This window comes from Xyrauchen texanus, chromosome 22, assembly GCF_025860055.1.
Source record: "Xyrauchen texanus isolate HMW12.3.18 chromosome 22, RBS_HiC_50CHRs, whole genome shotgun sequence".
NCBI classification, from domain to species: domain Eukaryota; kingdom Metazoa; phylum Chordata; class Actinopteri; order Cypriniformes; family Catostomidae; genus Xyrauchen; species Xyrauchen texanus.
In genome coordinates, this window is record NC_068297.1 from 4,492,675 (window position 1) to 4,520,351 (window position 27,677).

Sequence of the window (27,677 nt, forward strand, 5' to 3'; positions counted from 1 at the left end):
GAAATCATGACTCTTGAAGTGGCAAGGTTAAAACTTGGCTTTACTGCAGCGTGTCCGTGCATACATCAGCAGAGTCAGTCATATCACCGGAAGAGCAAGTTATGACATTTTGATTAAAGAGTACAAGGCCAGTTTTTGTGTTTTTATAGAATAGCAAATATGCATGGATGAATCGTTCACAAAAAGACCAGTAATAGGCTCTTTTTAAATAAATTGGGTCAGTTTTGATTACATGCCGACCAGGGCTAGACTGGTAATCTGGCATACCGGACATTTTCCAGGTAGGCCGACACACTTTGGGGCCGATCAGGGGAGGACTGGCCATCGGAAGAAACGAGGGGTCCGGTGGGACGCGATAAGCTAAAATGAGCCGCTGCGTTATGCAGAACGGACCACCAAACGGCACCGCGATATGCAGAAAAGGACAGCGACACCCCCACCTCTGCTCAACAACTCTTGGCTCACCCCTCCTCCCACAACAATTTTTGGGCTAGTTGCTATGTAAAATCCTGGCCCGATTTCTCTTCCCAGTCCAGCCCTGATGCCGACTTTAAGAATGATACAAAATTACAATATTGGAGGCAACATCCACACTAACCCATTTTCTTTGAAAACCCTTTTTTTAGTTTGCTAACAGCATTCTTTGACAAAGTATGCGGCACTAGACAGCGTTTTGTTTTTTATACGCTATGTTTTTGGTGGAGAAAATGCCGTTCTAGTGTGGATGTGAGGCATAAACTTATCAAAATCAATGTCAGTTTTCAAATTAAAATTTATTTGTGTGGAGGAAGGGATTGTGGGTAATATTTGTGCACTAAAACCATAATAAATTGACTTTACTCAACTGATTGAGTAATCTCGTTCCCTCAGTTGAATTGAGTAATGGTGTCTCCAAAACTTGTGTAAAAGTTCACTTAAAGGGATATTTCACCCAGAATGAAAATTCATCATTTACTCACCCTCATGCAATCCCAGATGTGTATGACTTTCTTTCTATAGCAGAACACTAACAAAGATATTTAGAAGAGTATTTCAGCTCTGTAGGTCCATACAATGCAAGTGAATGGTGATAAGACCTTTGTAGCTCCAAAAATCACATAAAAGAAACATAGAAAGTGAAAGTAAAATTGAGATTTAGAGTAAAAAAGGACTATTGTTCTGTTTCTCACCCATACTTTTTAAATTGTTTCTGAAGATATGGATTAAAACACTGGAGTCTTATGGAATACATCTATGTTCCCTTTATGTGATTATTGGACCTTCAAAGGTCTGATCACCATTCACTTGCATTGTATGGTCATACTGAGCTGAGATATTTTTCTAAAAATCTTTGTTTGTGTTCTGTTGAAGAGAGCAAGTCATCAGTTTTATTTAAGTTAAAGTAACTACATGCAAGTAGATTTGCTATTTAAATGTTGTTTCTACTTAACACAGCTCAAATTATGAAGATTATAACCAATTCTAGGTCAATCATTAAATAAACTTAATCCTCCACAGAAATGTACATAGACGTGTACTTCAGTTGCACATGCACAAGGTGAAGTGAAATACAGTTAACAGGTTCCAAGGTGACAAAAGGAGTTTTCACACAAAACTACTATTTGTAATAAAACAACATAAATAATACTAAAAAAGTGCTCAAACCTTTATGAATTCTTAATAACAACTATTTAAATGCCCCCATAAGTTTCCTTTGACCAAGGAAACATAATACAATAAATAATTGTTAAGGGATTAGGGGTATTCGTTTGAGTTATTAACACTTAACATTTTAAATGGTAAATGGTCTGCACTTATATAGTGCCTTTTTTAAACCTTAGTAGTTACCAAAGCGCCACATTGTGTCCCATTCACCCATTCACACACATATTCACACTCATACACCAAAGATGGCAGAGCTGCCATGCAAGAACTTGGGGTTCAGTGTCTTGCCCAAGGACACTTCGGTATGTGGAGTCATGTGGGCCAGGAATCGAACCACCAACCCTGGCCGACCCGCTCTACCACCTAGATTTATATCTATAGATTTTTAGGATAAATAAGTTCAACAAAGCTACTTGAGGTGTGAGCCCAACACTTGACATTTCAAGTAATGTTTAATTAAGACAACTGAAATTTTCCAGTAGGGTTTACAGTGTGCAAAAAGCATTCACAAATGCCTACTTTGCAAATCCACCAGATATAGTACTGCATCTGGCCACATTTGGGATACTGTTCTTGCTTAGTATGTAGTAAAAATTGTGTGCAAACTAAGAAGCAGCCAGAGTCAGTGTTTGGTCCACACAAAAGTTCTTAATAACCAACCTAGCACTCCCTCTGTTTCTCATAAACACATCTCTCTATAAACTCTGGCTCCTCTACCCCTGCCTGACCTCCCTGATCCAGGAGAGACCGTTGGGCTGCTCCCCCCCCCCACCCCCCACCCCGTCTGCCCACCAAGCATCCACGGATTCCATCAAACCAACACACCGCAAACCCCAATATGTTCCTCCCCTAGCAGCTTTTCTTCATGCCCTCGCCTTACCGTCTCTCGCTCTCTGATTTAGGGATTAGGACAGGGGGAGGTTCGTGGTCCACTGCTTGCTGTGGCACATCTATTGATGTCAAGTAAGCGATAACCTGTCTGCCCTCACGTCTGATCCTAGCGAGGGAGCTTCAGCTCAGTGTGTGGCGGGAACACTGCGTCCTGTCTGTCTGCTCACACAAACACATACACAGAGGCGTATCACACACCTCGAGCTGGCAGAACAAAGCACATATCACCTTAGATGTTAAGATGGAACTTAAGTTTTCACCGTAATGGCAAGTAAAGACACATCTGCCTTAGGTATCGACTTAAAGACAGATTTCAGCTTTACTCTCCCATAAGGCAAGATTTCATTGTAAACATTGGATTTTCGCTTTGAATCTGGGGTTTCAAGGTAAAGGTGATTATGAAATGGATGCAAGAGCATTTTACAGACCTAGAGACTCAACGGTATTTGTGGTTTTCTGGGCAGTCTGGAGCTAAAAATATTAAATCAAATGTCCTCATTTAATAAAACATGATACTTTACGTGCTGCATTATTGGTTAAACTCAACCTTGAATTGAAAGCAGAAATGCTATAGATGAGATTCTGTATAACAATATGTGTGCATATTTTGCATGTATTGTATTTTAAAAAGATTGTTTAGTACGAAAGTAAATAGTGTCTTTACTTTGCTGATTTTTGGCTGTCCGAAAGTGTATTTCATTGTGGAATTCCAAGTATGCTCTGGTTGTGCTGTATACTGCATATTTGAGCAAATATAGTAGGTTGTCTACACATACATAACATTTAGTTACTTTGCACAATGTACAAATTGCATACAACAAAAATACTATGGTAGTATACTGTGAAATAGATGCATTTTGGACATTTTGGACACATCGAGACTGAGAATATAGTATACTTTGCACACCTTGAGACTCAATGGGAACATGCAAACAAAATTTATTTGCACAGTAAACATTCTGCATACTGAAAATAGTATGCATAGTAGTGTCAACAGGAATGTGCATACATAATGTACATATTTTCTGCAGTGTACATACTAAATACTGCAAAAATAGCATGAATGGTATGCTCTGAAATAAATGCTAGGGGACTTTGCACACCTTTAGACCAAACGGGAATGTATATACATTCACATACTGTGAGTATGCAGTATGTATGCTGTGCATAGAATGACTACTTCTCTGGTAATATGCTATGAAATAGATCCAAGGGAATTTTGCATAATTTTAGACGTCATAGGAATGAGCATACATAAAATGTACATTTTTTACACCTTGAGACTCAACGGGATTGTGCATTCTTACAATTCACATACTTGCACAGTACACAGGGTATACTGCACAAATAGTATGAGTGTGGTGCGATGTATTTTGCACACCTTGGGACTCGAATGTCATTTTTCTGTTTTCTGTCGTGAGTTTAAAAAGGTGTCTGTTACGAAATATAATTTGCATCAAATATCCTCATTTCATAAAGCATGATGCACGCTACATTATTGCTTACACTCAACCTTGAATTGGAGGTGCAAGAATTGTTCTTCCAGGATTTTAATAAGATGTGTGTGATATTGATATGCCTTCAGTTATTGCTGATGTGATTATCACAGCTCGCTTCTTATGCTCTTGAATACAGTGGAAGGATGTCTTTGTCATGTGCACCAAAACTTGATATTAGCACTCCTGTGCGATGGTTTTAAAAGGTATTTCATTGAGCATATATAAGTGATAGATATCTGTTTATTCTGCTTTTTTTGTTCTGGATTGTTTACTCATTTTAAAGGCGTTTAGCTCTGTAAAGGATATCAATTTCAGCCAGTATCCGAAGCCATAAATAAGCTCTCCCCACTTTCACTCTTGTCTGTCACAAGTGATAAATTCTCTCACCTGCCGATCCATCACACGTCTAGTCCCGCTCACGCTTTCTGATGGCACAAAGTTGGGAGTGAGTGTCGTGGCTCTCTCATTCGGCTCTTAGAAGGACTCAAATACCAGACCATCCATTTAGTACGTATGATGGCTACACTTAAGGTTTGTATGATTATTGATCTCAAATGGGGCACAGTCCCATTAGGTTAGGTATCATGAACTTGAACATCATATTAGCTTATAAAATACAATTGTCCATTGGTTAGTTCAATTATATTAGTTAACTAATGTTTATATTAACAACTTCTATTTTATAAAATGTGATAGTATATGTTGAAAATGAACATTTACATCACTTTTGTGTTGTTTAAGTTAAACACTACTAAATGGATGTTATGCACCAGAATGTAGCTAGACCTGAATGTGAATTTTGCAACAATGCCTTTCTAGTAGTTAGAAACAAAGAAACCTTTATTTTTTTTCAAAACCGTTTCCATGAAAAATAAATGCGCATTCTTCCGCTGATGTGGACACAACACTTTGCTAGTTTCTTAGACACGGTTTCCTGCTATCATTCAACAGCATTGCAACAATGTTACTAAGCTAACTATGCTACTAAGCTAACTTTGCTACTAAGCTAACTATGCTACTAAGCTAAATTTGCTACTAAGCTAAATATGCTACTAAGCTAACTATGCTACTAAGCTAACTATGCCACTAAGCTAACTTTGCTACTAAGCTAACAATGCTACTAAGCTAACTATGCTACTAAGCTAACTTTGCTACTAAGCTAACTTAACACTATGATTCTTGGATGCTGTGAATGCTGTTTTCGAACTCGAAATGGTGATCTCTCCAGTACGGTTCGCTGCTGATATAAACACAATCGAGGAATGTCGCGGAAGTGAACCACTTGTGATGACGTATAATTACCGTCTTTGCAGGTTCTGATCACAATTTATGTGGTATAATGCATTTCTCACACCTGCTCGTCTCCAAATAAATCCTCTTAAGATTGCAGCTCACATATTTCACCTCTCTTGTAACGGATCTGCAGGCCTGCGGGTCACGTCAGACAAGTGCTAACATTCATCACATTGCACATTCAATGCATCTACGGTAGACAAACACATGGGTTGTTCTGTGCATTTAAAGTTTTATCCAAAGAGTCGAAGACTTTAATAACACAGTGAGGCAGACGTCTTCTTGAGTTGTTACCTAGTTACAGTGGTAAACAGCTACCACTTGTACTCACGTCGATGACGCAATTGGACTGCGGTTTGTACCCAAATAATATGATGTTAACAGGAGGGGGAAGGAAATGTACTCCGGTTCGGTCCAAGCAATCGAAACAAGTGTGAAAGCACCCTAAATCAGCACAGAGTGCAACCAGTGTAGTCCAATTCATGAACAAATGCGTCTTTGAACCATTCTTTTGAATCTACAGCATGAAAAATACAGCAGACCAGACTATTCCGATTCTCAAATGAATGACTTTAACAAACAGTTTCCTTTGATTCTATAGCACGAAACACAGTGTGACCAGTGTAGTCCGATTTGCAGAATGAATGACTCTTATGAACTGGTTCTTTTGAATCTGTACTGCAAATTATATAGCATAATCAATGTAGCCTGATTGCAAAGGAATGACTCTTATTTTAATTTTTTTTTATCTACTTCACAAAATATACAGTGCTTCCAAATGAAAGTAATTTCACTGGTGGAGTTTGATTAAGAAGATTAATAATTCACAATAAGTCTAGGAAAACAGGAACACATATTAAGACATTTGATTACACATTGACCAACTTTTGCATGTCCAAAAGCAGATTGCATTGTGGTATACACTATTCCACACAGTATGCTCTGATTGTAAGTTCCTTTTTGGTAAATGTAGTGGATCGTCATGCATATGTATTTGCAAGCAATTTACACAAAATGCAGAACATTTGCATGTGCAGACAAGTAATATATACAATAGATACAATATACTGTAACTATAGAGTAGTTTGGTAGTATGCCATTTCGAAGAACATACCCTTGATCTTCTTTTTTTTTTTTTTTTTTTTGCTCTAGACAGGATATATGTTCAACAGACAGGTGGATTTGTGACAGCGGGACGGAATGGATGCACTTTACTGAACAGATACAGCATTTTGATGTGGAGGCAGGGAGACATGTAGCTCTCTGTCAGGTAGACAGGCTGTCTGTCAGACAGCTGAAGGTGAAAACGGGCCGTGGCAGTTCCCGCTGTCCTCCGTGACGCTGGTCAGATCAGAACGGATGGTAATGGCGTGAAACGGCACAGGGAGATCTGAGGAGATGAGAATCGAAGGTGAGGATGGCTCTAGGCGCCTCAACCACGGGCCCCCTGTGGGAGCCCTCTCGGCGCCCTCTGCACATCTTCAAAAGCACAACCCCCCTTCCTTCCTCCAGACCCAGTATAATGCTCTCTACTTTGATTACACTTAGCGACTAGAGAGCTCTCCATTCGAGAGTGCTGCGTTTATCAAAACCAATCAACATGAAAGTTTTTTAAAGCCACTGGAAGGCGAGGGCAGGGAAAGAAAGGGTATTCATTGGGGTTTAGAGAGCGGGACCTGAAAAAAAGGGGTTATAGTTGAAATACAGACATCAGGCTAAATGGGCAGTCTGTGGGGAGACATACACATGACTGTGAGTAGGAGAATACTCGTCTGATGGATCCTTTGAGCCACTGAGAGCCACACACTTTATTGTGGGTTTAAAATAGAGAGACTTCTATACCAAAACGTTCATAGGCAGCATTTCAGCACTAGTAACATCATCAAAATGAATTGCAAAAATATTGAGAGTTATTCAATATCAAATCAACCAAATTTCAGAAACCTTCCAGCTCAATTTTTTTAATTTTGTTAATACTTTTCCGAACAACGATAAACATAAATGATGATGAAAGCCAAAATGTTAAATGCCATGGATCAATACTTACAGAGAAATCCATTATTTGGTAAAGGGAGGTCAAAATGACAATTTTCATCTATTATTTTAGAGCAGAACTACAGGTCAAAATATAACCTTAGAAAGTTGGCAGTGTCATTATTTTATTTTTACACAGAGATAGGTAGGTCTATTACAAAAATCAGTTGACTTCAGCACCCCTTCTTGCATTAATTGCCAATGGTGTGAGTCTAAAAATTGGAAAAAACACTTTTTTGTTGTTGTTTCCCCAAAGTTGGAGTGCTTATAAATCCATAAGTATTAAAGATATCTTAATATGCTTTTAGATACTGGTTCAGAACAAACTTTCCTTTTTGTATCTTTATTTTTAAGACCATATATGGTTAAATCCCTGAGATATGGGGCTCTAAATATCGCTCCATCCGTAAATTTGACAGATTTTCAGTGGTCAAAAACCAAATGTGGATCACATGGTAGGAAGCTAGTTTTTCTTGTCCAATAAAAAAATGGTCTGAAGTACAGATAACATTCAAGAATCTAGAAAGTTATACTCCAAAAATACACAATTATTATAATTGTTTTATTTTTATTTATTTTTCTCCCCAATTTGGAATGCCCAATTCCCAAAGCGCTCAAAGTCCTTGTGATGGTGTAGTGACTTGCCTCAATCCGGGTGGCGGGGAACGAATCTCAGTCGCCTCCGCGTCGGAGACCGTTAATCAGCGCATCTTATCATGTGGCTTGTTGAGCGAGTTACCATGGAGACATAGCGCGTGTGGAGGCTTCACGCCATTCTTCGCGGCATCCACGCACAACTCACCACGCGCCCCGCCGAACCACATTATAGCGACCACGACCCCATGTGACTACCCTCCCAAGCAACCAGGCCAATTTGGTTGCTTAGGAGACCTGGCTGGAGTCACTCAGCACATCCTGGATTTGAACTTGTGAGTCCAGTTGTGTAAGTCAATATCTTTACTCGCTGAGCTACACAGGCCCCCCAACATACACAATTATTAAAAATAAATGACACTTGTGAATCTTCAGTTAGTGCAATAGCCATATCTAGGTTTTGGATTTCAGAAATGTACATCTTCACAGCTCTGGAATGCATCATCAGGGTTCCACACACCAAAGGTGCTGAAACATTCGAAAGTCTTTTGAAATGAAATGACGAGTAAGTGCCTCCTGTGTGCTTCAGGTGAGGAGCGGTATTTGTATGAGTTTCTGAGCATTTTGTGCATTCCAAATCGCCACTTATGGAGCTTCATTACACTTAGGATGCCTCCTTACAAGACACAGAGACACAGAGAGAAACTGGGAAACAGATGCTCAGTAGAGTGGGCACCTGATGTCATTTTCTTGAGGGCATGACTGTGGGAGAAATGGCTTCAGTTTTATAACGCCATTTGAATATTAGTTTATGCCACGGATGATGAATTAGAGGGACGGCTGTCGTTTGTTAATAATTCAGTGCTGTGCGGATTGCAGAATAGACTCAGGCAAATACACAGAGATGGGCTTCATTCCAGTGAGGATCTATGACAAATGTTCCACTGAGATCAAGGAGTGTGTGAAGGGTGTTTAAAGGTTGTGTGTCAGCAGCGTGCAAAGAGATTATGTACATTCTCGCAGATTGCGTAGAATTCTATGAATGTTTCTTCATGACTGGGGATAAAACCAGAAAACATTCATTTCATCAGTTGTCTTCTGATGTTCCATTGCATCCTGTAGGAAAGAAAAAGATAATATCTCAATTGTTTCTTTTTGACAACACTGAGATTAAATGGAGAACAAATGATGACTTCTGCTTCTCAGATTTTCCCTCTGAGAAAAGACAGTAATCTCACGAGATCTCATTGTTGAGTTATTTTTTATAGCTCTGTACTCTTACTCATTTATGACAGAGTAAATTCATATTACTGTTAGAATATATTGGCATAACTTATATAATGGTAACTTCATGGTATTTGTTGTAATGCTGTTAATTTGTGCTGTGTTTAAAATATAATGAATAGCATGTAATGACAATCGCCTTTGTTAATAATGGGGATTCGTAATAATGTGTAAATTATGACCTGTTTTTATTGACATATTGACTTTATTATTATTATGATAATTTTATGTTACTTAAAATGTTTTATTCTAATTTAATCTATTATTTTAATTTATTTATTCCTAATAATGGATAAATTATGACCTGGTTTTGTAATAAAAAAAATATATATATATATTTTTTTTTTAATAGATTTTTTTTACAGTTTTGTTTTATTTCGTGGCCTGACATTATTTTCCCTGTGCTAAGATGTCATGCTTTGTGTTTTGTGTTTGTAAATGTGTGAGTAGAGTTTCAAGCTGAACGTGGACAGTCACAGCGCTCTCAAAGACTGTCTCCTGGAGGAGGGACGACAGCTTCTGGAACTCATCACCTCCCACAAATCAGGTACGGTTCCGCCGAGCCACACATTTATTATTAATGTTTGTATTAACATAGTGACCTTCAGAATGTATAAATCCTCTAGCAACCGCTTCTGAACCGTCCACTGCACATTTTCACATTCATAACAAACGCTGTGCAGCTCGCTGAATTGAGTTCTGGGATAAAGCAGAGAGACAGGCGCAGGAGTCGGCCGAGCGCTTCCAAGTCATATATGAAGAGAGCGGGAATTAAGAACTGCGAGTTCAGGAGTCAGAGACCATCGCAGACACTCGTTCCTGCACAATATCTCTCTCGTTCTGTGATTATTCACCTGAAGAGTCTGGCGGAGTGTTCTGCAAATGCACAAATCCACTAAGCTGACCTCCCTGCTGGTATGTCTGGTATCCGCTGAGTAAAGCTGGCTGCCATTAAATATGCAGATGACTCACAGAGTCAGAGCAGTACCATATAGTACCCTGACAGCGCTGTCCTGCGGTGCCACAGCGTGAAGACAACTCCCCCACCAACTATACAAATACAAACATGCACGCTTATGCCTAAATTATACTGTAAACCTGACCTTCTTTGCCTTATTTGACAAAATATAGTTTTTTAACTGAAGTACAAATTTTAGGTCTCTTGCACCAGAAATTCATAATATATTGTTTCATGTCATGTCATTTTTCACCCTATCTTTGACGCTTAGAATTAGTCAACATGAAATGGTCTCGCTTGGTTTACACGTCAGTTTTCCACTTTATGTCTGACTCTTAGTGTTTGACAAGCGGTTATTGATAATCATGGCGAAGTTTATGGAAATTCAATTGCTCAAAGTTGATACAGTATATACTGTAAATGCATTTGTGATGTCGTAACCAAGATTATTTAAAAAACAAGCCATTTTGGCAGCTTAAATGGTCTGGGTGTAGTGGGTAGGGTGCTTTGCATCATGATTGTTGGAGTATATGTACATAGTTCATGATTTCAAAACATTATTTTAAAGGAGCAAAGAAAATCCTGTTTTCAATTATACGTCCCCTTGAATGAAATTATTCAGCATTGTAATTAGGAGCAAATCTCCATCTAACCTCCCACCTTGACCAGTATTGCCCCGTATCTTAGCGACTCAGCAGACAGTTATCACTCCACAGGTATGAGTAGCGGCTTCCATCACAGAGTGCCGTCGGCCGCATCTAGAGACCTGAAAAAGACACAATGCCGGGTCACACTCCAAAAGCCTGACTCAACCGAATTTATCTTAATTTATGCTTTTCAATTACTTTGAATAAATAGAATTTGACTATGGAGATGCTGATCGTGGCCGGTTGGGACGGAAACGACACATGAATAGTTTAGAATGTAGATATATCTCAATAATACCCAAGGATTATCTCAAAGCTTGGGTCCTCATCAGATGCAAAAACACACTCATGGGTCAGCTCGGGTCACCGACATCAAGTGTGTTATTCCTGTTATGCAGTAACGTTTGAACTCTTTAAAAAAATCGATATGCTTAAGTTGTAACTTATGGATATATTTCTAACAAAGGGTACACTAGACTTCTATATGCACTGATCTGCACTGATACAGCTCAGGTTTGATTAATAATGAATAATAATTATACACTGTATTAATATAATAAATACATGATTTATATCTATTTTTGGTATTACTTTATATGTAGCCCATTTTTGTATGCATTATAATGCGCATGTAATATCTGTTATTGCACCTTATTATATGTTATAACTTCTCATAAATAATTATAACCACAATTATAATACTTACTTATTCTTAGTTATACCTTAGAATACAATACATTATAAGGTATACTTTAAAGAGATTTTCTCATCATTTACTTACCCTCTTGCCATCCCAGATGTGTATGACTTTCTTTCTGAAGTGAATGATGACCAGAATTTGAAGGTCCAAATAGCACATAAAGGCAGCATGAGTGTAATCCATATGACTCCAGTTGTTAAATCCATATCTACAGAAGTGATATGATCGGTCTTTGTGATCATTAAGGCTGAGTTGTGATAAATGTTTAAATCACAGCCCATTAAAGGCTCATTAAAACAACTAGGGGATGTGTGTGTGTGTGTGTGTGTGTGTGATACGGGCAACTGGACGTCAGTAAAAACTCATTGTTGGATTTAAGTGGGTGTTCTGCCTGTTGGCTGACATTAGCTGTGTGCAACTACTGGATGCATGCACAATTGAACAGTGGCTATGCTCCAAATGCAGTCCTAGCATACTGCATACTGCAAGGTATCAGAGACTATTGAAAGTATATACTGCAGACGGCCTGTATTTTTTAAGTGTATGACACAGTATGCTGTATGGTATTGGAATTCGGGCACTGGCAAGGGTGTTCATCCACTGCACATTGGGACAATGCACAATGAGTCAATCACCTGAGACATGTTAACTGGCTGGCACATTGAAGCGCAAATGTTGTTAATTAGCATCATCGCTGTATAAATGGACACTATCCTTCACTTTCATTGAAGATATTCAAACGAACGGTGTTGTTATAACAGATAAATGGCATAAATAAAAAAACAAAAAATATATAGGAGTGTATTTTAAAACATCTTTTAACAACTCGAATATTTAAAAGATTGTTTCACTTTCACGGTAATTATGAATGCAAGACAATACAAACAATATCTCTTTTAATGAGAAAATACATTTACATTTACATTTATGCATTTGGCAGACGCTTTTATCCAAAGCGACTTACAGTGCACTTATTACAGGGACAATCCCCCCGGAGCAACCTGGAGTTAAGTGCCTTGCTCAAGGACACAATGGTGGTGACTGTGGGGATTGAACCAGCAACCTTCTGATTACCAGTTATGTGCTTTAGCCCACTACACCACAAAAATAAGGCGTGTACTTCGTAGTTTTACACTTGTGTTCCTCATCTAATGACTTGAGAGGCTTCAGAAGACATGGCGACATTTCTGTTAAGGGAACATAGTGATGCAACGATGCCCCCTGGTTTTTAACGGTGCATTGTGGGATTGTTTAGGGAGCGAACGTTTCAGTGCATTGGAACGATTTTGCGATTGAGACAGCCCTAAAAATGGCTGACTCCCTGATCAGTGCCCTACTACTGAACTAGGGAGCTGATTGAGACACAACCAAAATGTTTCAAATAGTTTAGTACATTAATGACAAATTATATCACTAAGATGTCTTTAATTCATTAATGGAATATTCCGGGTTCAATACAAGTTAAGCACAATCAACAGCATTTGTGTCATAATGTTGATTACCACTAAAATTCATTTTGACTATTCCCTCCTTTAATAAAAAAGCAAAAATCAAGTTTCAATGAGGCACTTACAATGGAAGTGAATGGGGGCCAATTTTTGGAGGGTTTAAAAGCAGAAATTTAAAGCTTATAATTTTATAAAAGCACTTACATTAATTATTCTGTTAAAACTTGTGTATTATTTGAGCTGTAAAGTTATTTAAATCTTAAATTTACAGTCGTTTAGGGTTTGTTGACGTTACATCGTCATGGCACCGAAGTTGTAAACAATACAGCTGCGCCTCTGACTAAAATGTCCAGTGAAACGTCCGAATATTCAAAAACCGGGAAAAGATTATCTGGTGATTGATGCTGATATCTAGAGAGCAGGTTGACTGATGGCCAAAATAATACCGATATACTGTAAAAATGATAATTAACACTAGTATGTTATTAGCTGATGGTTCTAATCTCAAAATGTCCAAATATAGGTTGATATATTGGATTACCACAAATAGTATATGTGCATTTGTGTAAATGCTGATTCTCTAGTCACATTTGTGCACACAGGGTTGCGGGAAATGCTCCATATGATCGCTGACCAGTGGCTTGAGCTTCAGCGGCAGATTCGACATCAGCACAGCTGGATGCTGCGCACGCTGGACGCTTTCAAATACCAAATCATGTACAGTGAGAGGGACGAGGAACAGAAAACACAGCGTCATCATGACAGCCCTGAGGTACAGTCGCTCACCCAACCAAACATCACATCAACCCTGTTACCGCCCTGTATCCAAAGCCTAAATCTCTCCACCTGACTGCAGCTCTCAGTTCGCCTACGGCCACGCTGTGCTCGATCAGTAAAATATACAAACACACAGTGGGAAGGATAGCCACGTATTTCCATAAGAAACGTCTTTCAGATAGGCTCTTCAGTAAGGTTTTCCGTTCAGGGAGGAAATAGAGGAGGGACATGCTGTATGCTTGATGCGAGTGAGCAAAAACCAACCTGAAAATATGTCGTTTAAATAGTATGTGAAATAGTAGGATGCTACTTCTCGTTCAAGTAACCAACCGACTAGTCGATTCACAAAATATGTGTCCCAAAAAACGACACACTCAACCATGTAGTATATGACTTTTCAAAGTGTAGTATCGTCCCAAATGGAATACATAGCGCACGTGATGTGTTGCCACCTAACCATATTCACACAACTTGGGGTGATGGTAAAGCATTCAACTCACATTTGAAAGGTGCTGCATCCACTTAGGTTTTGCTAGCTGCTACATTCTTCATTATTTACAACTGTTTTGTCAGACCAGCAGCGCAGCCAGGTACCTCTAGTGTACTGCCTGAATTGTATTTAATAGTATGTGAAAAAGTAGTACGCTACAGTACCAGTAGTTCAAGCAACCCTAGTTGAAAAAGTCGATTCTGAAAATATGTCATTTTGCACATCCCTAGTATACCGCTTCCTTTTTTTTTATATATATAAAAGTATGTGGGAAAAAGTAGCATACTACTATTCATCCAAGCAACCCACTAACTAGGCAATTTTGAAAATATGTAGTTTTGCATGTCCCTATTGTACTGCTCACTGTTTTTTTATAATGATATTATGTGAATGAGTAGCATACTACTAGTTGTTGAAGCAACACACCGACTAGCTGATTTTTTAAATATTCACTTTTGCACATCCCTAGTGTAATGCTTACTGTTTTTTTATAGTATGTGAAAAAGTAGTATGCTACAAGTCATTCAAGCTACTCACAGACTAGCTGATTTTTTAAATATATTGTTTTTCAACTTCCTAATGTACGTTGTGATATTTTTCAAATATTCGGTGATTAAAGTAGTATGCTACTAGTCGTTCAAGCAATGGTTCCGCAACATTCCGTTCTAAATTCAGCAAGTGTCATCCAGTTTCATCCGATTTTGATGCGAATGAGAATTTTCTTTTCATGAATGAGGTCTAATGCCATGGCACGAGACATTTGATAGCTCTCACAAACAAACACACTCACACACACACACACACACACACACACACACACACACACACACACACCACAACAACAACAACAACCGCCATTCACCACTAAGGGGTGGTGAATTCATCACGACGCTTGTGCCAGGCTATGTGCACATTCCTTGACACACACACACACAACAACAACAACAACAACAACAACAACAACCGCCATTCACCACTAAATGGTGGTGAAGTCACCACGATGCTTGTGCCAGGCTATGTGCACGTTCCTTGACACACACACACACACACACACACACACACACACACACACACACACACACACACACACACACACACACACACACACACATGTTGTGTTTCCATGTTTTATGGGGACTTTCCATAGACATAATGGTTTTTATACTGTACAAACTTTATATTCTATCCCCTAAACCTAACCCTACCCCTAAACCTAACCCTCACAGAAAACATTCTGCATTTTTACAATTTCAAAAAACATAATTTAGTATGATTTATAAGCTTTTTTCCTCATGGGGACCGACAAAATGTCCCCACAAGGTCAACATTTTTGGGTTTTACTATCCTTATGGGGACATTTGGTACCCACAAAGTGATAAATACACACACACACACACACACACACACACACACACACACACAATTATGATTTTGAGGCAACGCACAAGACTCACACTTAATGTGTAAATACAAACATAGTTATTTCAGAGACCAATTTCTTATTGTTTAATTGTGATTGGGTAATTGCACTCCAATTAGATGGTGTGTTTATGTGTGTCGGGACCCTGAGAGCGCGGCCTGACAGAAACAGTGAGGCGTGTTTGTGTTTGTGCACAGCGTGTACTGCAGTGGCAGCTTTAGGAACAGCGTGATCTCGCCTGGATTTCCCTCGGGAGCGTGAGCATCACAAGGGCGCAATCTCCACTTCTCCACTGTAATCTCTTCTGCTTCATCTGCAGAAAACCAGAACACCAGGGTCTCTCTCATTCAGTATTTCTTTCTCTCTCTTTCGTATCTCTTTTCCTTTCCTCTTTAACTGCATAAACAGTAATCTATGGCTACTGTATGTTCAGAATTGCATACTAATATACAGCTCAATTTCTGTAGTATGTATTGTGCACAGTATGATAATATTCTGTAAATGTGCACAACACAACAGAGCACACTGTATGGAATAATGTATCCCACTATGCTATCAGTTGCGGTTTTTAAAATCTCTATAGAGCGCAACAGTGCCGTCCTCTTTTTTTTTTTTTTAGCTTTCTTGGTTCCGGAAGTATTTTTCTCATTACATTTTTTTCCATAGGGATTTCATAAAATTCTTCATAAAAGAGTTCTAAGCCATGAAACAAACCTGCTTCGAGATGAATCATAACATGAAAAACTTTGATTTAAGCCAAAAATGTGGTACAAGACTGTGCACTCAACATCTTTAATGTGAGAATGAACTACAATCCCATGAAGCATTGCAAATGACATCATTAAAAATGATGGGAAAACCCCAAACTCTTGATTTAAAGTTGTTAAAGATAAGTATAGAATATTTTTTTTTTCAATTTATTGCAAAATATTAAGATATTCAAATATATAAGTAGTTTGAGAGTGTAGGGAGACTGACTTGAGTCTGTCATTCACAGTGCATCATGGGAGTGGGTGGTTGCTGAAGAGCTCTTTTGGTGCACTTTGATGGTCGCGATTCTCTGATTGGTGGATCTTGCTCTGGAGGATCATGGGTAGTGTAGTTCTTCACCACAAATTCCACTATTAAAACAATTTTTTTTATGAAGTTGAAATAAAGATGTTTGATGTGTTCAGAAAAAGCTTATTTTAATTTTTTAGTTAATAACTCAATTAAAGATGCAATGTGAAGTCATGTAACAAAATGGCTTATTGTGTTTACTGTTGTAAACTGCGTCCTGTTTCACTTTGTGTTAGAGCCATAAATGACAACAGATGTTCATGGTATTTTTATGAGAACATATTTAAAAATGTAAATATTCCCTCTTTTTGGCTCACATGACCTGCCAATATCATACGTAAAACATATACGGAAATTACCGCAAACTTTTCAAATAGTGATTTGAAGAACGGGGGTCGTTACAATCTTTTGACCGTAAAATAATTTTTTATTTGAAGCTTGCTCACATGTAAATAGTTCTCAAGTTTGATTCTTTTTGTATCCTGACAAATGGAAAGTAAACTATAACACTGCAAGTTTGTGGCTGCAAGCACATTGCATTGAGGAATACAGTATTCCACTAAGTGGAATCTAATTATGTATTGTACGTTTTGTTACTGTAGCATAATATTGTAGGTATTATGACATTCCGAATATACCAGATCCTTCTTTTTTCCCCCATTTTTGCCACCGACATAAATAATCACGCTGCTTTTAATTGTTTTGTTGCAATTAGAAATCACCACAATCAGTGTGATCAGTCAGCGTTGACAGCTATTAGCTGCTTGGTTACAGCAAATTAACAGAGAGAGGGGTGAGTGATTCATTATCTGAGCGCTGTTAATGATGATCGGATGCATCGCCTAATTAGAGACAGGCCAGAGGATTGTGGGAAGGTCACACAAGGAGCCACAAATCTCTCTCTCTCTCTCTCTCTCTCTCTCTCTCTCTTCTCTCTCTCTCTGTCTGAGTCAGGGCGGGGCAGCTGGACTTAACTGCATGGCAGGAGTTTTGGAAATAGGTCTAGGTGGGACCTTGAGTCGGGTTTAGGACAATGTATAATGCATCGACGTGTCTTTGATTTTACCATGGTTACCATGCAGGTACTTTGGAGGTGCTGATGTACATTTAGATTTAATTTGGCAAGAAAGTTTTATCCAAAGTGATGTACAGCACTGTGCATTCAAGATGTGCGTTTTCTTTTAATCATAAAGAACATGAGATGCAGGAACCCTGTTATAAAATGATGTACGATACACTTTTTAGAGTAGATAAAGATCAGTATTTTAATAGTTCAACAATAGTTTTAATGTCTTCCCCTTGAATCTCATTCATGCTTGCATGCATTCAAACTTGGGTTAAAAGCAGAAATGTGAAGCTCGTATTTTTCTTGAAGCATTTTAAGTTATTTGAGCCGGAAAGTAATCAAAATTGTCCTTTTGAGGTGCGACTGCTGTTCTATGTGGAGGAATTTGGTAAGATATTAAAAGGATAGTTCACCCAAAAATGAAAATTCTCCTAATGTTTACTCACCCTCATGCCATCCCAGATGTGTGTGACTTTTTCTTTCTGTAGGTCCATAAAATGCAAGTGAATGGTGAAATGGCAAGTGAAAGTAAATTTGTATGCTAAATCTCCACTTTCACTTTCACTTTTACATCTGAAAGTCACATGTGGGGCCTGTTTAGTTTCACTCTCACATCTGAAAGTGAAAGTGGAAATGTAGAGTAAAAAAGGACTTAAATATTGTTCTGTTTCTCACCCACACCTATTCTTAAATAGATTTAACCACTCATATGCATTACCTCTATGTTTCCTTTATGTGATTTTTCGAGCTGTAAAGGTCTGATCAACATTCACTTGCATTGTGTGGACCTAAAGTGTAGATATTCTTCTAAACATCTTCATTGGTGTTCTGGAGAAGAAAGAAATCCATGCACATCTGGGATGGCATGAGGGTGAGTAAATGATGAAAAAGCTGTAATATTTGGGTGAACTTTCCCTTTAAGACGTTTAATTTAAAGTAACTGATATTTACTGTACTAATAGCTGATATTAACAATAGAATATTTTCCAATTTGTTTGTTTCCTTTTACTAACGTACTGCGATATATTTTGAGTATGTTAAAGTCTAAAAGTCTTTATCTTTGTGTTAAGTGTGCGCTTTCACGTCGTAGGTCAAATACTGAAACAAATGCTGTTTAAATGTCGCGGGTCGCCACATGGCCCATAGATTCATCTTAATGGAGGCGCAGGGAATTCACATCACTTTGTTCAAACCTGTGTTTGCTAAACAATATTTGGAAACTGCTGTCAAGGCGCTCTTTTCAATAACAAGCCCTCCCGTTCGCTATTAATTCAAAATGCTTCACTACAACAGGTGTCGTTTGCGGTCATTAATTTGCTTTGGTTAAAAAAACGGCTCACAAATGAGCAATGCTCGCCGTCAGCGGAGTAATATATACCACCTCAGCCAGACACTAAGTCTGTCCCCAGAATGCCATTAAGGTGTGTACAGAGCAGGCCGCGTTCTCTCTCGACAGCCATAACGGTTTGTTATTATAGCTGAAACATATGTTCGCACCCACGTCTTGCCGTTGTATTGCGCCGTCTGAATTATTTGCTCGAGACCATAAAGTTTTAACATGGCTGGATGCTGGTCAAATGGCAATCCTGAGGGAAGCCTGTCTAGTTTAGTTATTCGCCTCTAATTAAACCATAGGGGAAGATCACAGCATCAAAGGTGGGGGTGGGGAGTCATTAACGGCATGAAGCACCAACAATCGACTCGCAATAACATGGCTCTTGGACGAGAAAATTGTCGTGCTCAAATCCGACATTGTCTTTGCTAGATGTAGACCTTAGCTCTGTTCCAAAACCAAGTAGCCAACATTTTGATGTATCACCAAACACAAATGCTTTTTAAAAATATATGCAAACTGATTATGTTGCCTCCTAAGATTACTATTTTTTTCCTGATAGATAGATGGAGGGAGGGAGGGAGGGGAGGGAGGGAGGGAGGGATGGAGAGCCTTCTCCATTTTAACAATGATGCTGCCATGGAAGACAACTGGTATGTAGGCAGCAAGGCAGCTCTCTAGGGCTTGAAACAGAGCCCTTCTCTCATATCTCCTCAACAATATTCCACAGTAAGTCACACATGACGTATGTAAATCAGCTAAATGTCACAGTATATCAGAGGAAATGGAGAAAAGGATAAGCAGCAGGCAAACTTCAAATGTCTTACATATTTGCAGGGATTCATAGGTAATTTTTTTATATGTATTCATGCTGTCACATTCACGTTGGGAATTCTCTGATCCGGTGTCAGGCTACGACTCATGCATGTTCTTTTCCTGTATGAGATTTTATCCACCTATAGAAAGGGATTCCATCCCGTCACCATCTGCCTATACATTACATCTGCCTTGTTTTCATTTCGAAGTCACCAAAGCACATTTTCATGTCTAATATATGATCAATAAACCCTGCTTTACCCATATAGACACCTGGTATTCAGTTATTTAGATTAGACAAACTCACCCTTTGTTTTAAAGAAGTGGACCTTTGAAAGTATATGAATGTATTGGAATTGTTGATCTTACAAAGCATTGTGAAATAAAGCACTGTTTTGCACATGGGTGGACAGACTTCTAGAACATTTTAAGGTCCTTCAAAGGTGTTTTCACACTCCTTTAAAACTCAGACCCTCTGACAAAAAAGTGAAGAGAGTGCATTCGGCAATAAAATTGAGCTCAGATCTTTGTGGACTCTTTTGACAGTCTTATTCACCATTATAATTGTATTAATTTATTTATTTAGAGGCGATTCTCATGAAACATGTCATGGTCATATTTAATCCCAAATCAATGCCAAAAAAATTCTAAATAGATATAAATTAATAATGAAATTGAGGACTATTTTTAAGACCATTATTTTTTTATTTTTTTTATTTTCACTATATTTTAGGGCAATTAAGCACATTGTACCTCCCAATTCTCATTTCCATAACACATCCAGGCGTTTAACTATTCTCATTATTTTGACTTACTTAAAATCAGTGAATTTTAAAGATGCACACAGCTGAAATTTCACTTCCTGCCCTCTGTAGTAAACAGGTGGTACTACAAGCTTGCATTTCTCAGGAATCATCCTTATTATGGTGCGGTGGCATTGCGATTAATTGTGTTAATTTTTACGCGTTATTTTTATAAAATTAATCACACTGAATTAACACGTTAAATCGACAGTCCTACTATATATATATATATATATATATATATATATATATATATATATATATATATATATATATATATATACATACACACACTGGTGGCCAAAAGTTTGGAATAATGTACAGATTTTGTACAGATATATAGTATAAAGGTATATATTTAATTCTATTACATTATAATAGCGGACACATTGACATAAATTAAATAAAAATAATGTCACAATGCAAAATATCTTAATGGTCCTAAAATTATTAATAATTAATTTGCATTCTTAGGACCAGGACATTATCTTGACAGGTTTCATGAGAATTGCCCTTATTTATATTTTTGTTAATTGAATAAGAGAAAACTACTATATAATATTAATATATTTCTTTCATAATTATTTTAATGTACATCTGTACATTAAATGTAATATCAGAAATAGAATCAATTGTTAATTTCCAATGTGTTGTTGCATTAGGCCACAAAATATTAGAAACTTATTTGATTATGCAAGCAAAATAAACCTGGTGTGCTCAATGTTAGTTAAATATACTGTGGACTCCCGGGATTAACTGAGTTTGGTTCGCTTTAAAGGGATCCATGTTCATTTGGCGCATTCACATTTAAAGCGATAGTTTACCCAAAAATGAAAATGCTCTCATCATTTACTAACCCTCATGCCATCCCAGATGTGTCTGACTTTCTATCTTCTGCAGAACACAAATGATAATATTTAGAGGAATATTTCAGCTCTGTAGGCCCATACAACACATGTGAATGGGTGCCAAAATTTTGATGCTCAAAAAATACATAAAAGCATCATAAAAGTAATCCATACGACTCCAGTGGTTAAATCAATATCTTCAGAAGTGATATGATAGGTGTGGGTGACAAACAGATCAATGTTTAAGTACATTTTTGCTAGAAAATCTTCTCCCTGCCCAGTAGGGGGGGCGATATGCATGAAGAATGTGAATCACCAAAAATGCAAGAAAAGTGGAGATTGACTGAGCAGGGAGGTGAATTTATGTAAAAAAAGGACTTACATTTTGATCTGTTTCTCACCCACACCTATCATCTCACTTCTGGAGACATTGATTAAACCACTGGTGTCTTATGGTTTACTATTATGCTGATTTACTGTATGTGAGATTTGGAGCTTCAAAATTTTGGCACCCATTCACTTGCATTTTATGGACCAAGAGAGCAGAGAAAATCCTCTAAAAATCTTCATTTGTGTTCTGCTGAAGAAAATCATACACATTTGGGATGGCATAAGGGTGAGTCAATTATAAGAGAATTTTCATTTTTGGGTGAACAATTCCTCTAAGTCAAATGTCTTGCAAACCACTCTCAGACTAGTCAAACGAACTGCAAAGTGTGAAAACACTTTGCAGTTCTTAAAGTCACTGCCCCCGATTAGACCATGTTATTTCTCACTAGCTATTCTAATCCTATAACCAAGCTTGTAAAAATTGCCCTGAGGTTAACAACCTATCTATGACACTCTAACATTTACTCTAACATTATTTTTTTATTTTTCGGGTCACATTTTCCACACGCATCCCCTTTACCAGTTTATCGGCTTGTTGGGCACCTCCTCAATGGCCCGAGGAATTTGCAATATCTGCGTCCCTCTCGCAGCAACTGGCCAAAGCACAGGCCCTGCCAGCTGTCTGTGGCATATTCTTCTGCTGTCATATGTATGTATAAGTCTGTGAGGACTCTTATCGGTGACTCCTCGGAGACAGCTTGTCTGCCCTAGGGCGGTTATTTCACCCCTTGCTTTGCACTTAACGCTGCGAAGTCGGGAGGAGGGGGAGAAGGAGGGCCGTACTGTTCGCTGGCATATGTTAAAAGCAGCCATGCCACACTACACCACCCAGCCATGCATATGGAGCAGGCTGAGGTATATCAAAGTCACCATGCTTAAAAAGGGACCTGGGGTTATTGCTGGTGAAAATGAAATTACAGGAGGTGGCAGCTGAAGTATGGGAAAGAGGGGCCTGACCACCTCTGTGTAGTAAGCGCAGACTTTAAATTTAGAGTTCACTCCAAATTTAACGTTAGTTTAGAAATTGGGAATTTAAATTGGAGTTTTAAGGGTTTGATGTATATTTAACTGCAGTGTTACAGAGTTATAAGTTTGATATGGTGTAATTTGAGCTTTTAGGGTGTACGGCAGGGTAAAAGTTGGAGTCTGGGAATCTTATATTTTGTTTTTCGTTTTACTTAGTTCCTGAAATAGTTGCTAAGTGGTTGCTTGGTGGTTGCTTAGTGGCAAAAAAGCCACTAAATCAAAATAACCCACCTCTGTTATATTTTGGTCCATAGATATGACTTGAGTCCCCCTTCTTTCGAGTGTATTGGATTTTTTTCACCCCCAATGATAAATTCAGCCTGATCTCATGAAAATGATGTGACTGTGGTGCAATGGTATGTAGTTGCTTACATTTACATTTATGCATTTGGCAGATGCTTTTATCCAAAGCGACTTACAGTGCACTTATTACAGGGACAATCCCCCCGGAGCAACCTGGAGTTAAGTGCCTTGCTCAAGGACACAATGGTGGTGGCCGTGGGGTTCGAACCAGCGACCTTCTGATTAACAGCCCTGTGCTTTAGCCCACTACGCCAAAAACCAGATTAGGTTTTTTAGGTTAATGCTTTATTGAATTTTAAAACAACAAAACTGACCTCCCTACTCTAAACCTAAGACCTAAACCTAACCGAAAGTGTCATAAAAAGCAAATGTGAGATGAATTACGCAATTGCAGATGAAACCGCGTCATTTTGTGCTGCTTCTGTCACTTTTTCTGCTCCCGAGTCACCAGTGTGCTCTTCAAGACTCATACCCTGGTCCTTTGCATCACAAGTTCAACACTCTATCAGTTGAGCTACTGCGCAATTTGATCATGTTCGAACAAGCTGAAATTGCGCTGCGTCTTGTGTATTTTAAAGTTATTGTCATGCCTTTCCATGCAAACACGCCACCTGTCTATGTAAATTAGGCTTATTGTAGACTGTGCTTCATTCACAAAAATTGTCTGGCGCAAAATAGATCGCACTATTACAACCAAATGAATGTTGGCGGTAAAATTATTTGTATTTAAAAAATACAATGAATTTTATTCAACCGATCATATCAGCGTAATTTATCAAATAATCATGAAATGATAGAGAAGAGCGTTATATCCTGGCATACATCCAGATGCGTTTTGTCATCAAGCGCACGTTCTGTGTGTTTAAGAGATGATCCAGGTGTCTGGTTCAAAGTGATGCTGTACAGTCCCAGCAGGGTGTGTCAAACACGGTGGTCTGCGGCATCCGCCGCTGTAGAGCGCTCAGAATCGGACCGCAAGAGCAGAAGTGTACATGCAAATTGCGTTCAGTAGCGATTTTGTGGGCTTGCCTTATCTGCATAATTTCCTGAATGAATTGGGCTCTAAACCAGCGCTGAGAGAGTGTAAAAAAAAATGCCGTCCACAAATAATTCTTAGTGAATCTGCCCTGTACTGGATGGTGAATTGTTTAGAAAGTATTAGCATACCTCTGCTCAACAACCCGCATGCTTTGAGGCATCATTCATGTTTGTTACACGTATACAATTAATATTTAGGGTTATAGATTTGACCAAAAGGATGAACAAAAGGTTGCATTAACAACCACCACTAATTAATCTATGGCTCTTATAAATATCAAACTATGATTCTCACATTTCTGTCTGTGTTTGTAAATCCATTTTTGAATCATGAGCTCATTTAACAGAACTTTTGTTAATTTTAAAAGACTTAATATTCATCCAACCCCTCTGATTTAAAAAAAAAAATCAAATAAAAAAGATTATTAACGTTTGCATGACAAATGAAAAATAATCAAGGACTCAAATAGGTAGTAATTTATTTCAGGTCTCTCTGCTTATATTAGCATGCAAAAGCACTCCAGCTGTAATTCATAAAGTGACTTAAAAATGCCATACCTCTTTAAGTGTTTTTTTTTCTTTTGCCAGAGGCAGTTTGACAATTGAAATGAATGTTTTATAAAAAAAAATTAATAGCACCTAGTTTTTGCAGACAGTTTCAAATATTTAATCACACAAATTATATTAATTTATATGCAGGCAACGTTTAATTCATATGAATTTCTTCTTGCAAATGAGATGTATGAGCAACGTGTTTTGCTACAAATATTCTTAGTACGACTTGAATAAGTGGCAATATGTGAAATGTGCACCCCATAACTGTCTGCCATTATATGGCTCACAGTTGTATTGGGTAACACTTTATTTTGATGGTCCAAAGTAGATATTTAACTGGCTGTAAGTGACTTATCAACTGGCTTGCTATAGCTATTAAACAGTGTTTCAACAAACATTCAGTAGACTATCAATAGCCTGTATAACGGCAGCAAATAACAGCTTATTGACTGACTTGCTATAGCTAGTAAACAGTGTTTCAACAAACATTCAATAGACTATAAATAGCCTGTATAACAGCAGCAAAATAACAGCTTATTGACTGACATAAACTGAATGTTTGTTGAAACACTGTTTACTAGCTATAGCAAGGTCAGTCGATAAGCTGTTATTTGCTGCCGTTATACAGGCTATTTATAGTCTACTGAATGTTTGTTGAAACACTGTTTATTAGCTATAGCAAGTCAGTTGATAAGTCACTTACAGTCAGTTAAATATCTTCTTGGGACCATCAAAATAAAGTGTTACCTTGTTTTGAATTGGTCTGCTTTTGTCTTCTATGTCCAATGTCTTTTTAGTGTCTTCTTAAAGGGACAGTTCACACAAAAAGGACAATTCTGTAATTATTTACTTACTCTCATGAGGGTTGTTTCAAACCCGTATGACTATCTTTCTTCTGTCGAACACAAAAGGAGATGTTTGGCAGAATGTTAGATGTTATGAAAGTGAATGGTGACTGAAAGTGTTCTACAGTAGAAAGTTATTTGGGGTTGGAACTATATGTAAAGGATGACAGAATTTAGATTTTAGGGTGAATAATGCCTTTAATTTTAGAGTTCAGCTGGAGAACTGGAATAATATACTTCTGTTTTTATGAAGAATGCATGCGGACATGAGGTTTTTCCAATCAGTCTTAGACATGTATGAATCCATAAACCCCTGCCAATACCGCAACCCTCCTCTTGCGACTTAATTTTTTATTTTTTTTCATCCTTTGGCTATATATCATGCCTGAGAAAGTCTGGAATATTAATCAGATTGTATTATTTTTTCAGTTGTATTCTGAATTGGGCACTTGGAAACCTGATGACCAAAGATTACCAAATTTTGCACTAAAATAAAAGCAACAAGGATCACTTCAGGCTGCAATTATTGGAATCAGAGAGCTTTTCTGAAAAAGACATAATGCAAAGGAAGAGTGTGTCATTTTCTTTCCTTAAATGTTTAGTAAATTCTATCAATCTTTGAATTTTCCTTGGAAACACAAAATATCATAGTGTACAGTTCTCCCAAATAGGTGATAGAAAAGAAATAGATTTTATGTTCTCTAAAGAAATGTGAGTGATCGCCACCATTATTATAGAGTGTTACATCTATTTGCTTGGGCATTTGTAGTTAGTTTCTAAGGTGTTCTTGATGGTTGCTAGAGTGTTAATGTGCAGTTGCTAAGGTTCTCTGGGTGATTGCTAAGGCGTTACTAGGTGATAATTCGGATGTTCCGGGTGGTTGTTAGATGGTAGGGATTTGTTCAAATCACTAACCCTAAGTATAAGCAGTAGTTATAGTGATTTTGAACTCAGCAAACACCACTAATTACATCCACAGTATATTCTGTGGGGTTTTCACATTCACATTTCTTACCATTTGCTTAAGATTCACAGAAATGTATGGGACTGAAAGTCTTGCTGTGTCTAGAGTGAGCATGATTTTGATGTGCAGACATAGACTGTGGAACATGTTGGAAAAATGGACATTAATAATCGCATGGATCTTTATTATCAACTCTCTCTCTCTCTCTCTCTCTCTCTCTCTCTCTCTCTCTCTCTCTCAGTAGTGAGCACTTAGCCTTCTGTCACTGAGGAATAATTGTCAATGAATATTTAACAAGCTTTCAGTACGAGGGATAGGCATCATAGAGGCATCAACGCTCACTCTATTATTAATATTGGAAAGGCTATAGACACTGTAGTCAGTGGAGCAGAGTGCATACTGGATTAGCAACTGAAAATGATACAGATGTGAATAAACCAACTCGTCTTCAGTCCTGCAGCTTTGCGAAGTGTAGATTCAGTTTTCATATTTTGTACATATCTTACCATGTAATATTTCACCACAAAATTAAAGGAAAGAAATAAGAAAGATTTTGCATAAAGAAAATGAAGCTGATATTTAAAGCCATTAAGACTTTTATCATTGTGACTTTATTTACTTGCCAATCAATACATTTTATTCCCTAATTTTTAATACTGTAGTACACAAAAATCACTCTTATGCAAAAAAAAAAACCTTTTTGGGAGACCTGTTTGAAAACATTATTTTTTAATTACATTTGGTGACGCTACAGGCACAGATTTTGCACATTTCAATTTGAGATTTAAAGTATTTCTTCACAATACTTTATTTTATTTCAGTAAAATGATTACAGAAGAAAAATAAATCAGCATAAATAAAAGCTAATAAAGCAAATACAATGATGGCATATACTTTACAATAATAAAAAATAATATATATATATATATATATATATATATATATATATATA

At 37.7% G+C, this 27,677-nt stretch overlaps 1 protein-coding gene across 1 annotated transcript in view; it reads left to right on the forward strand.

Moving 5' to 3' along the window:
• Positions 1-27,677, forward strand: part of LOC127662148 (A-kinase anchor protein 6-like) — a 179,254-nt gene that overhangs the window by 50,897 nt on the left and 100,680 nt on the right. The window contains 2 exon segments of the mRNA XM_052153190.1: positions 9,690-9,786; positions 13,595-13,764. Coding sequence (XP_052009150.1) covers positions 9,690-9,786; positions 13,595-13,764 — 267 coding nt within the window.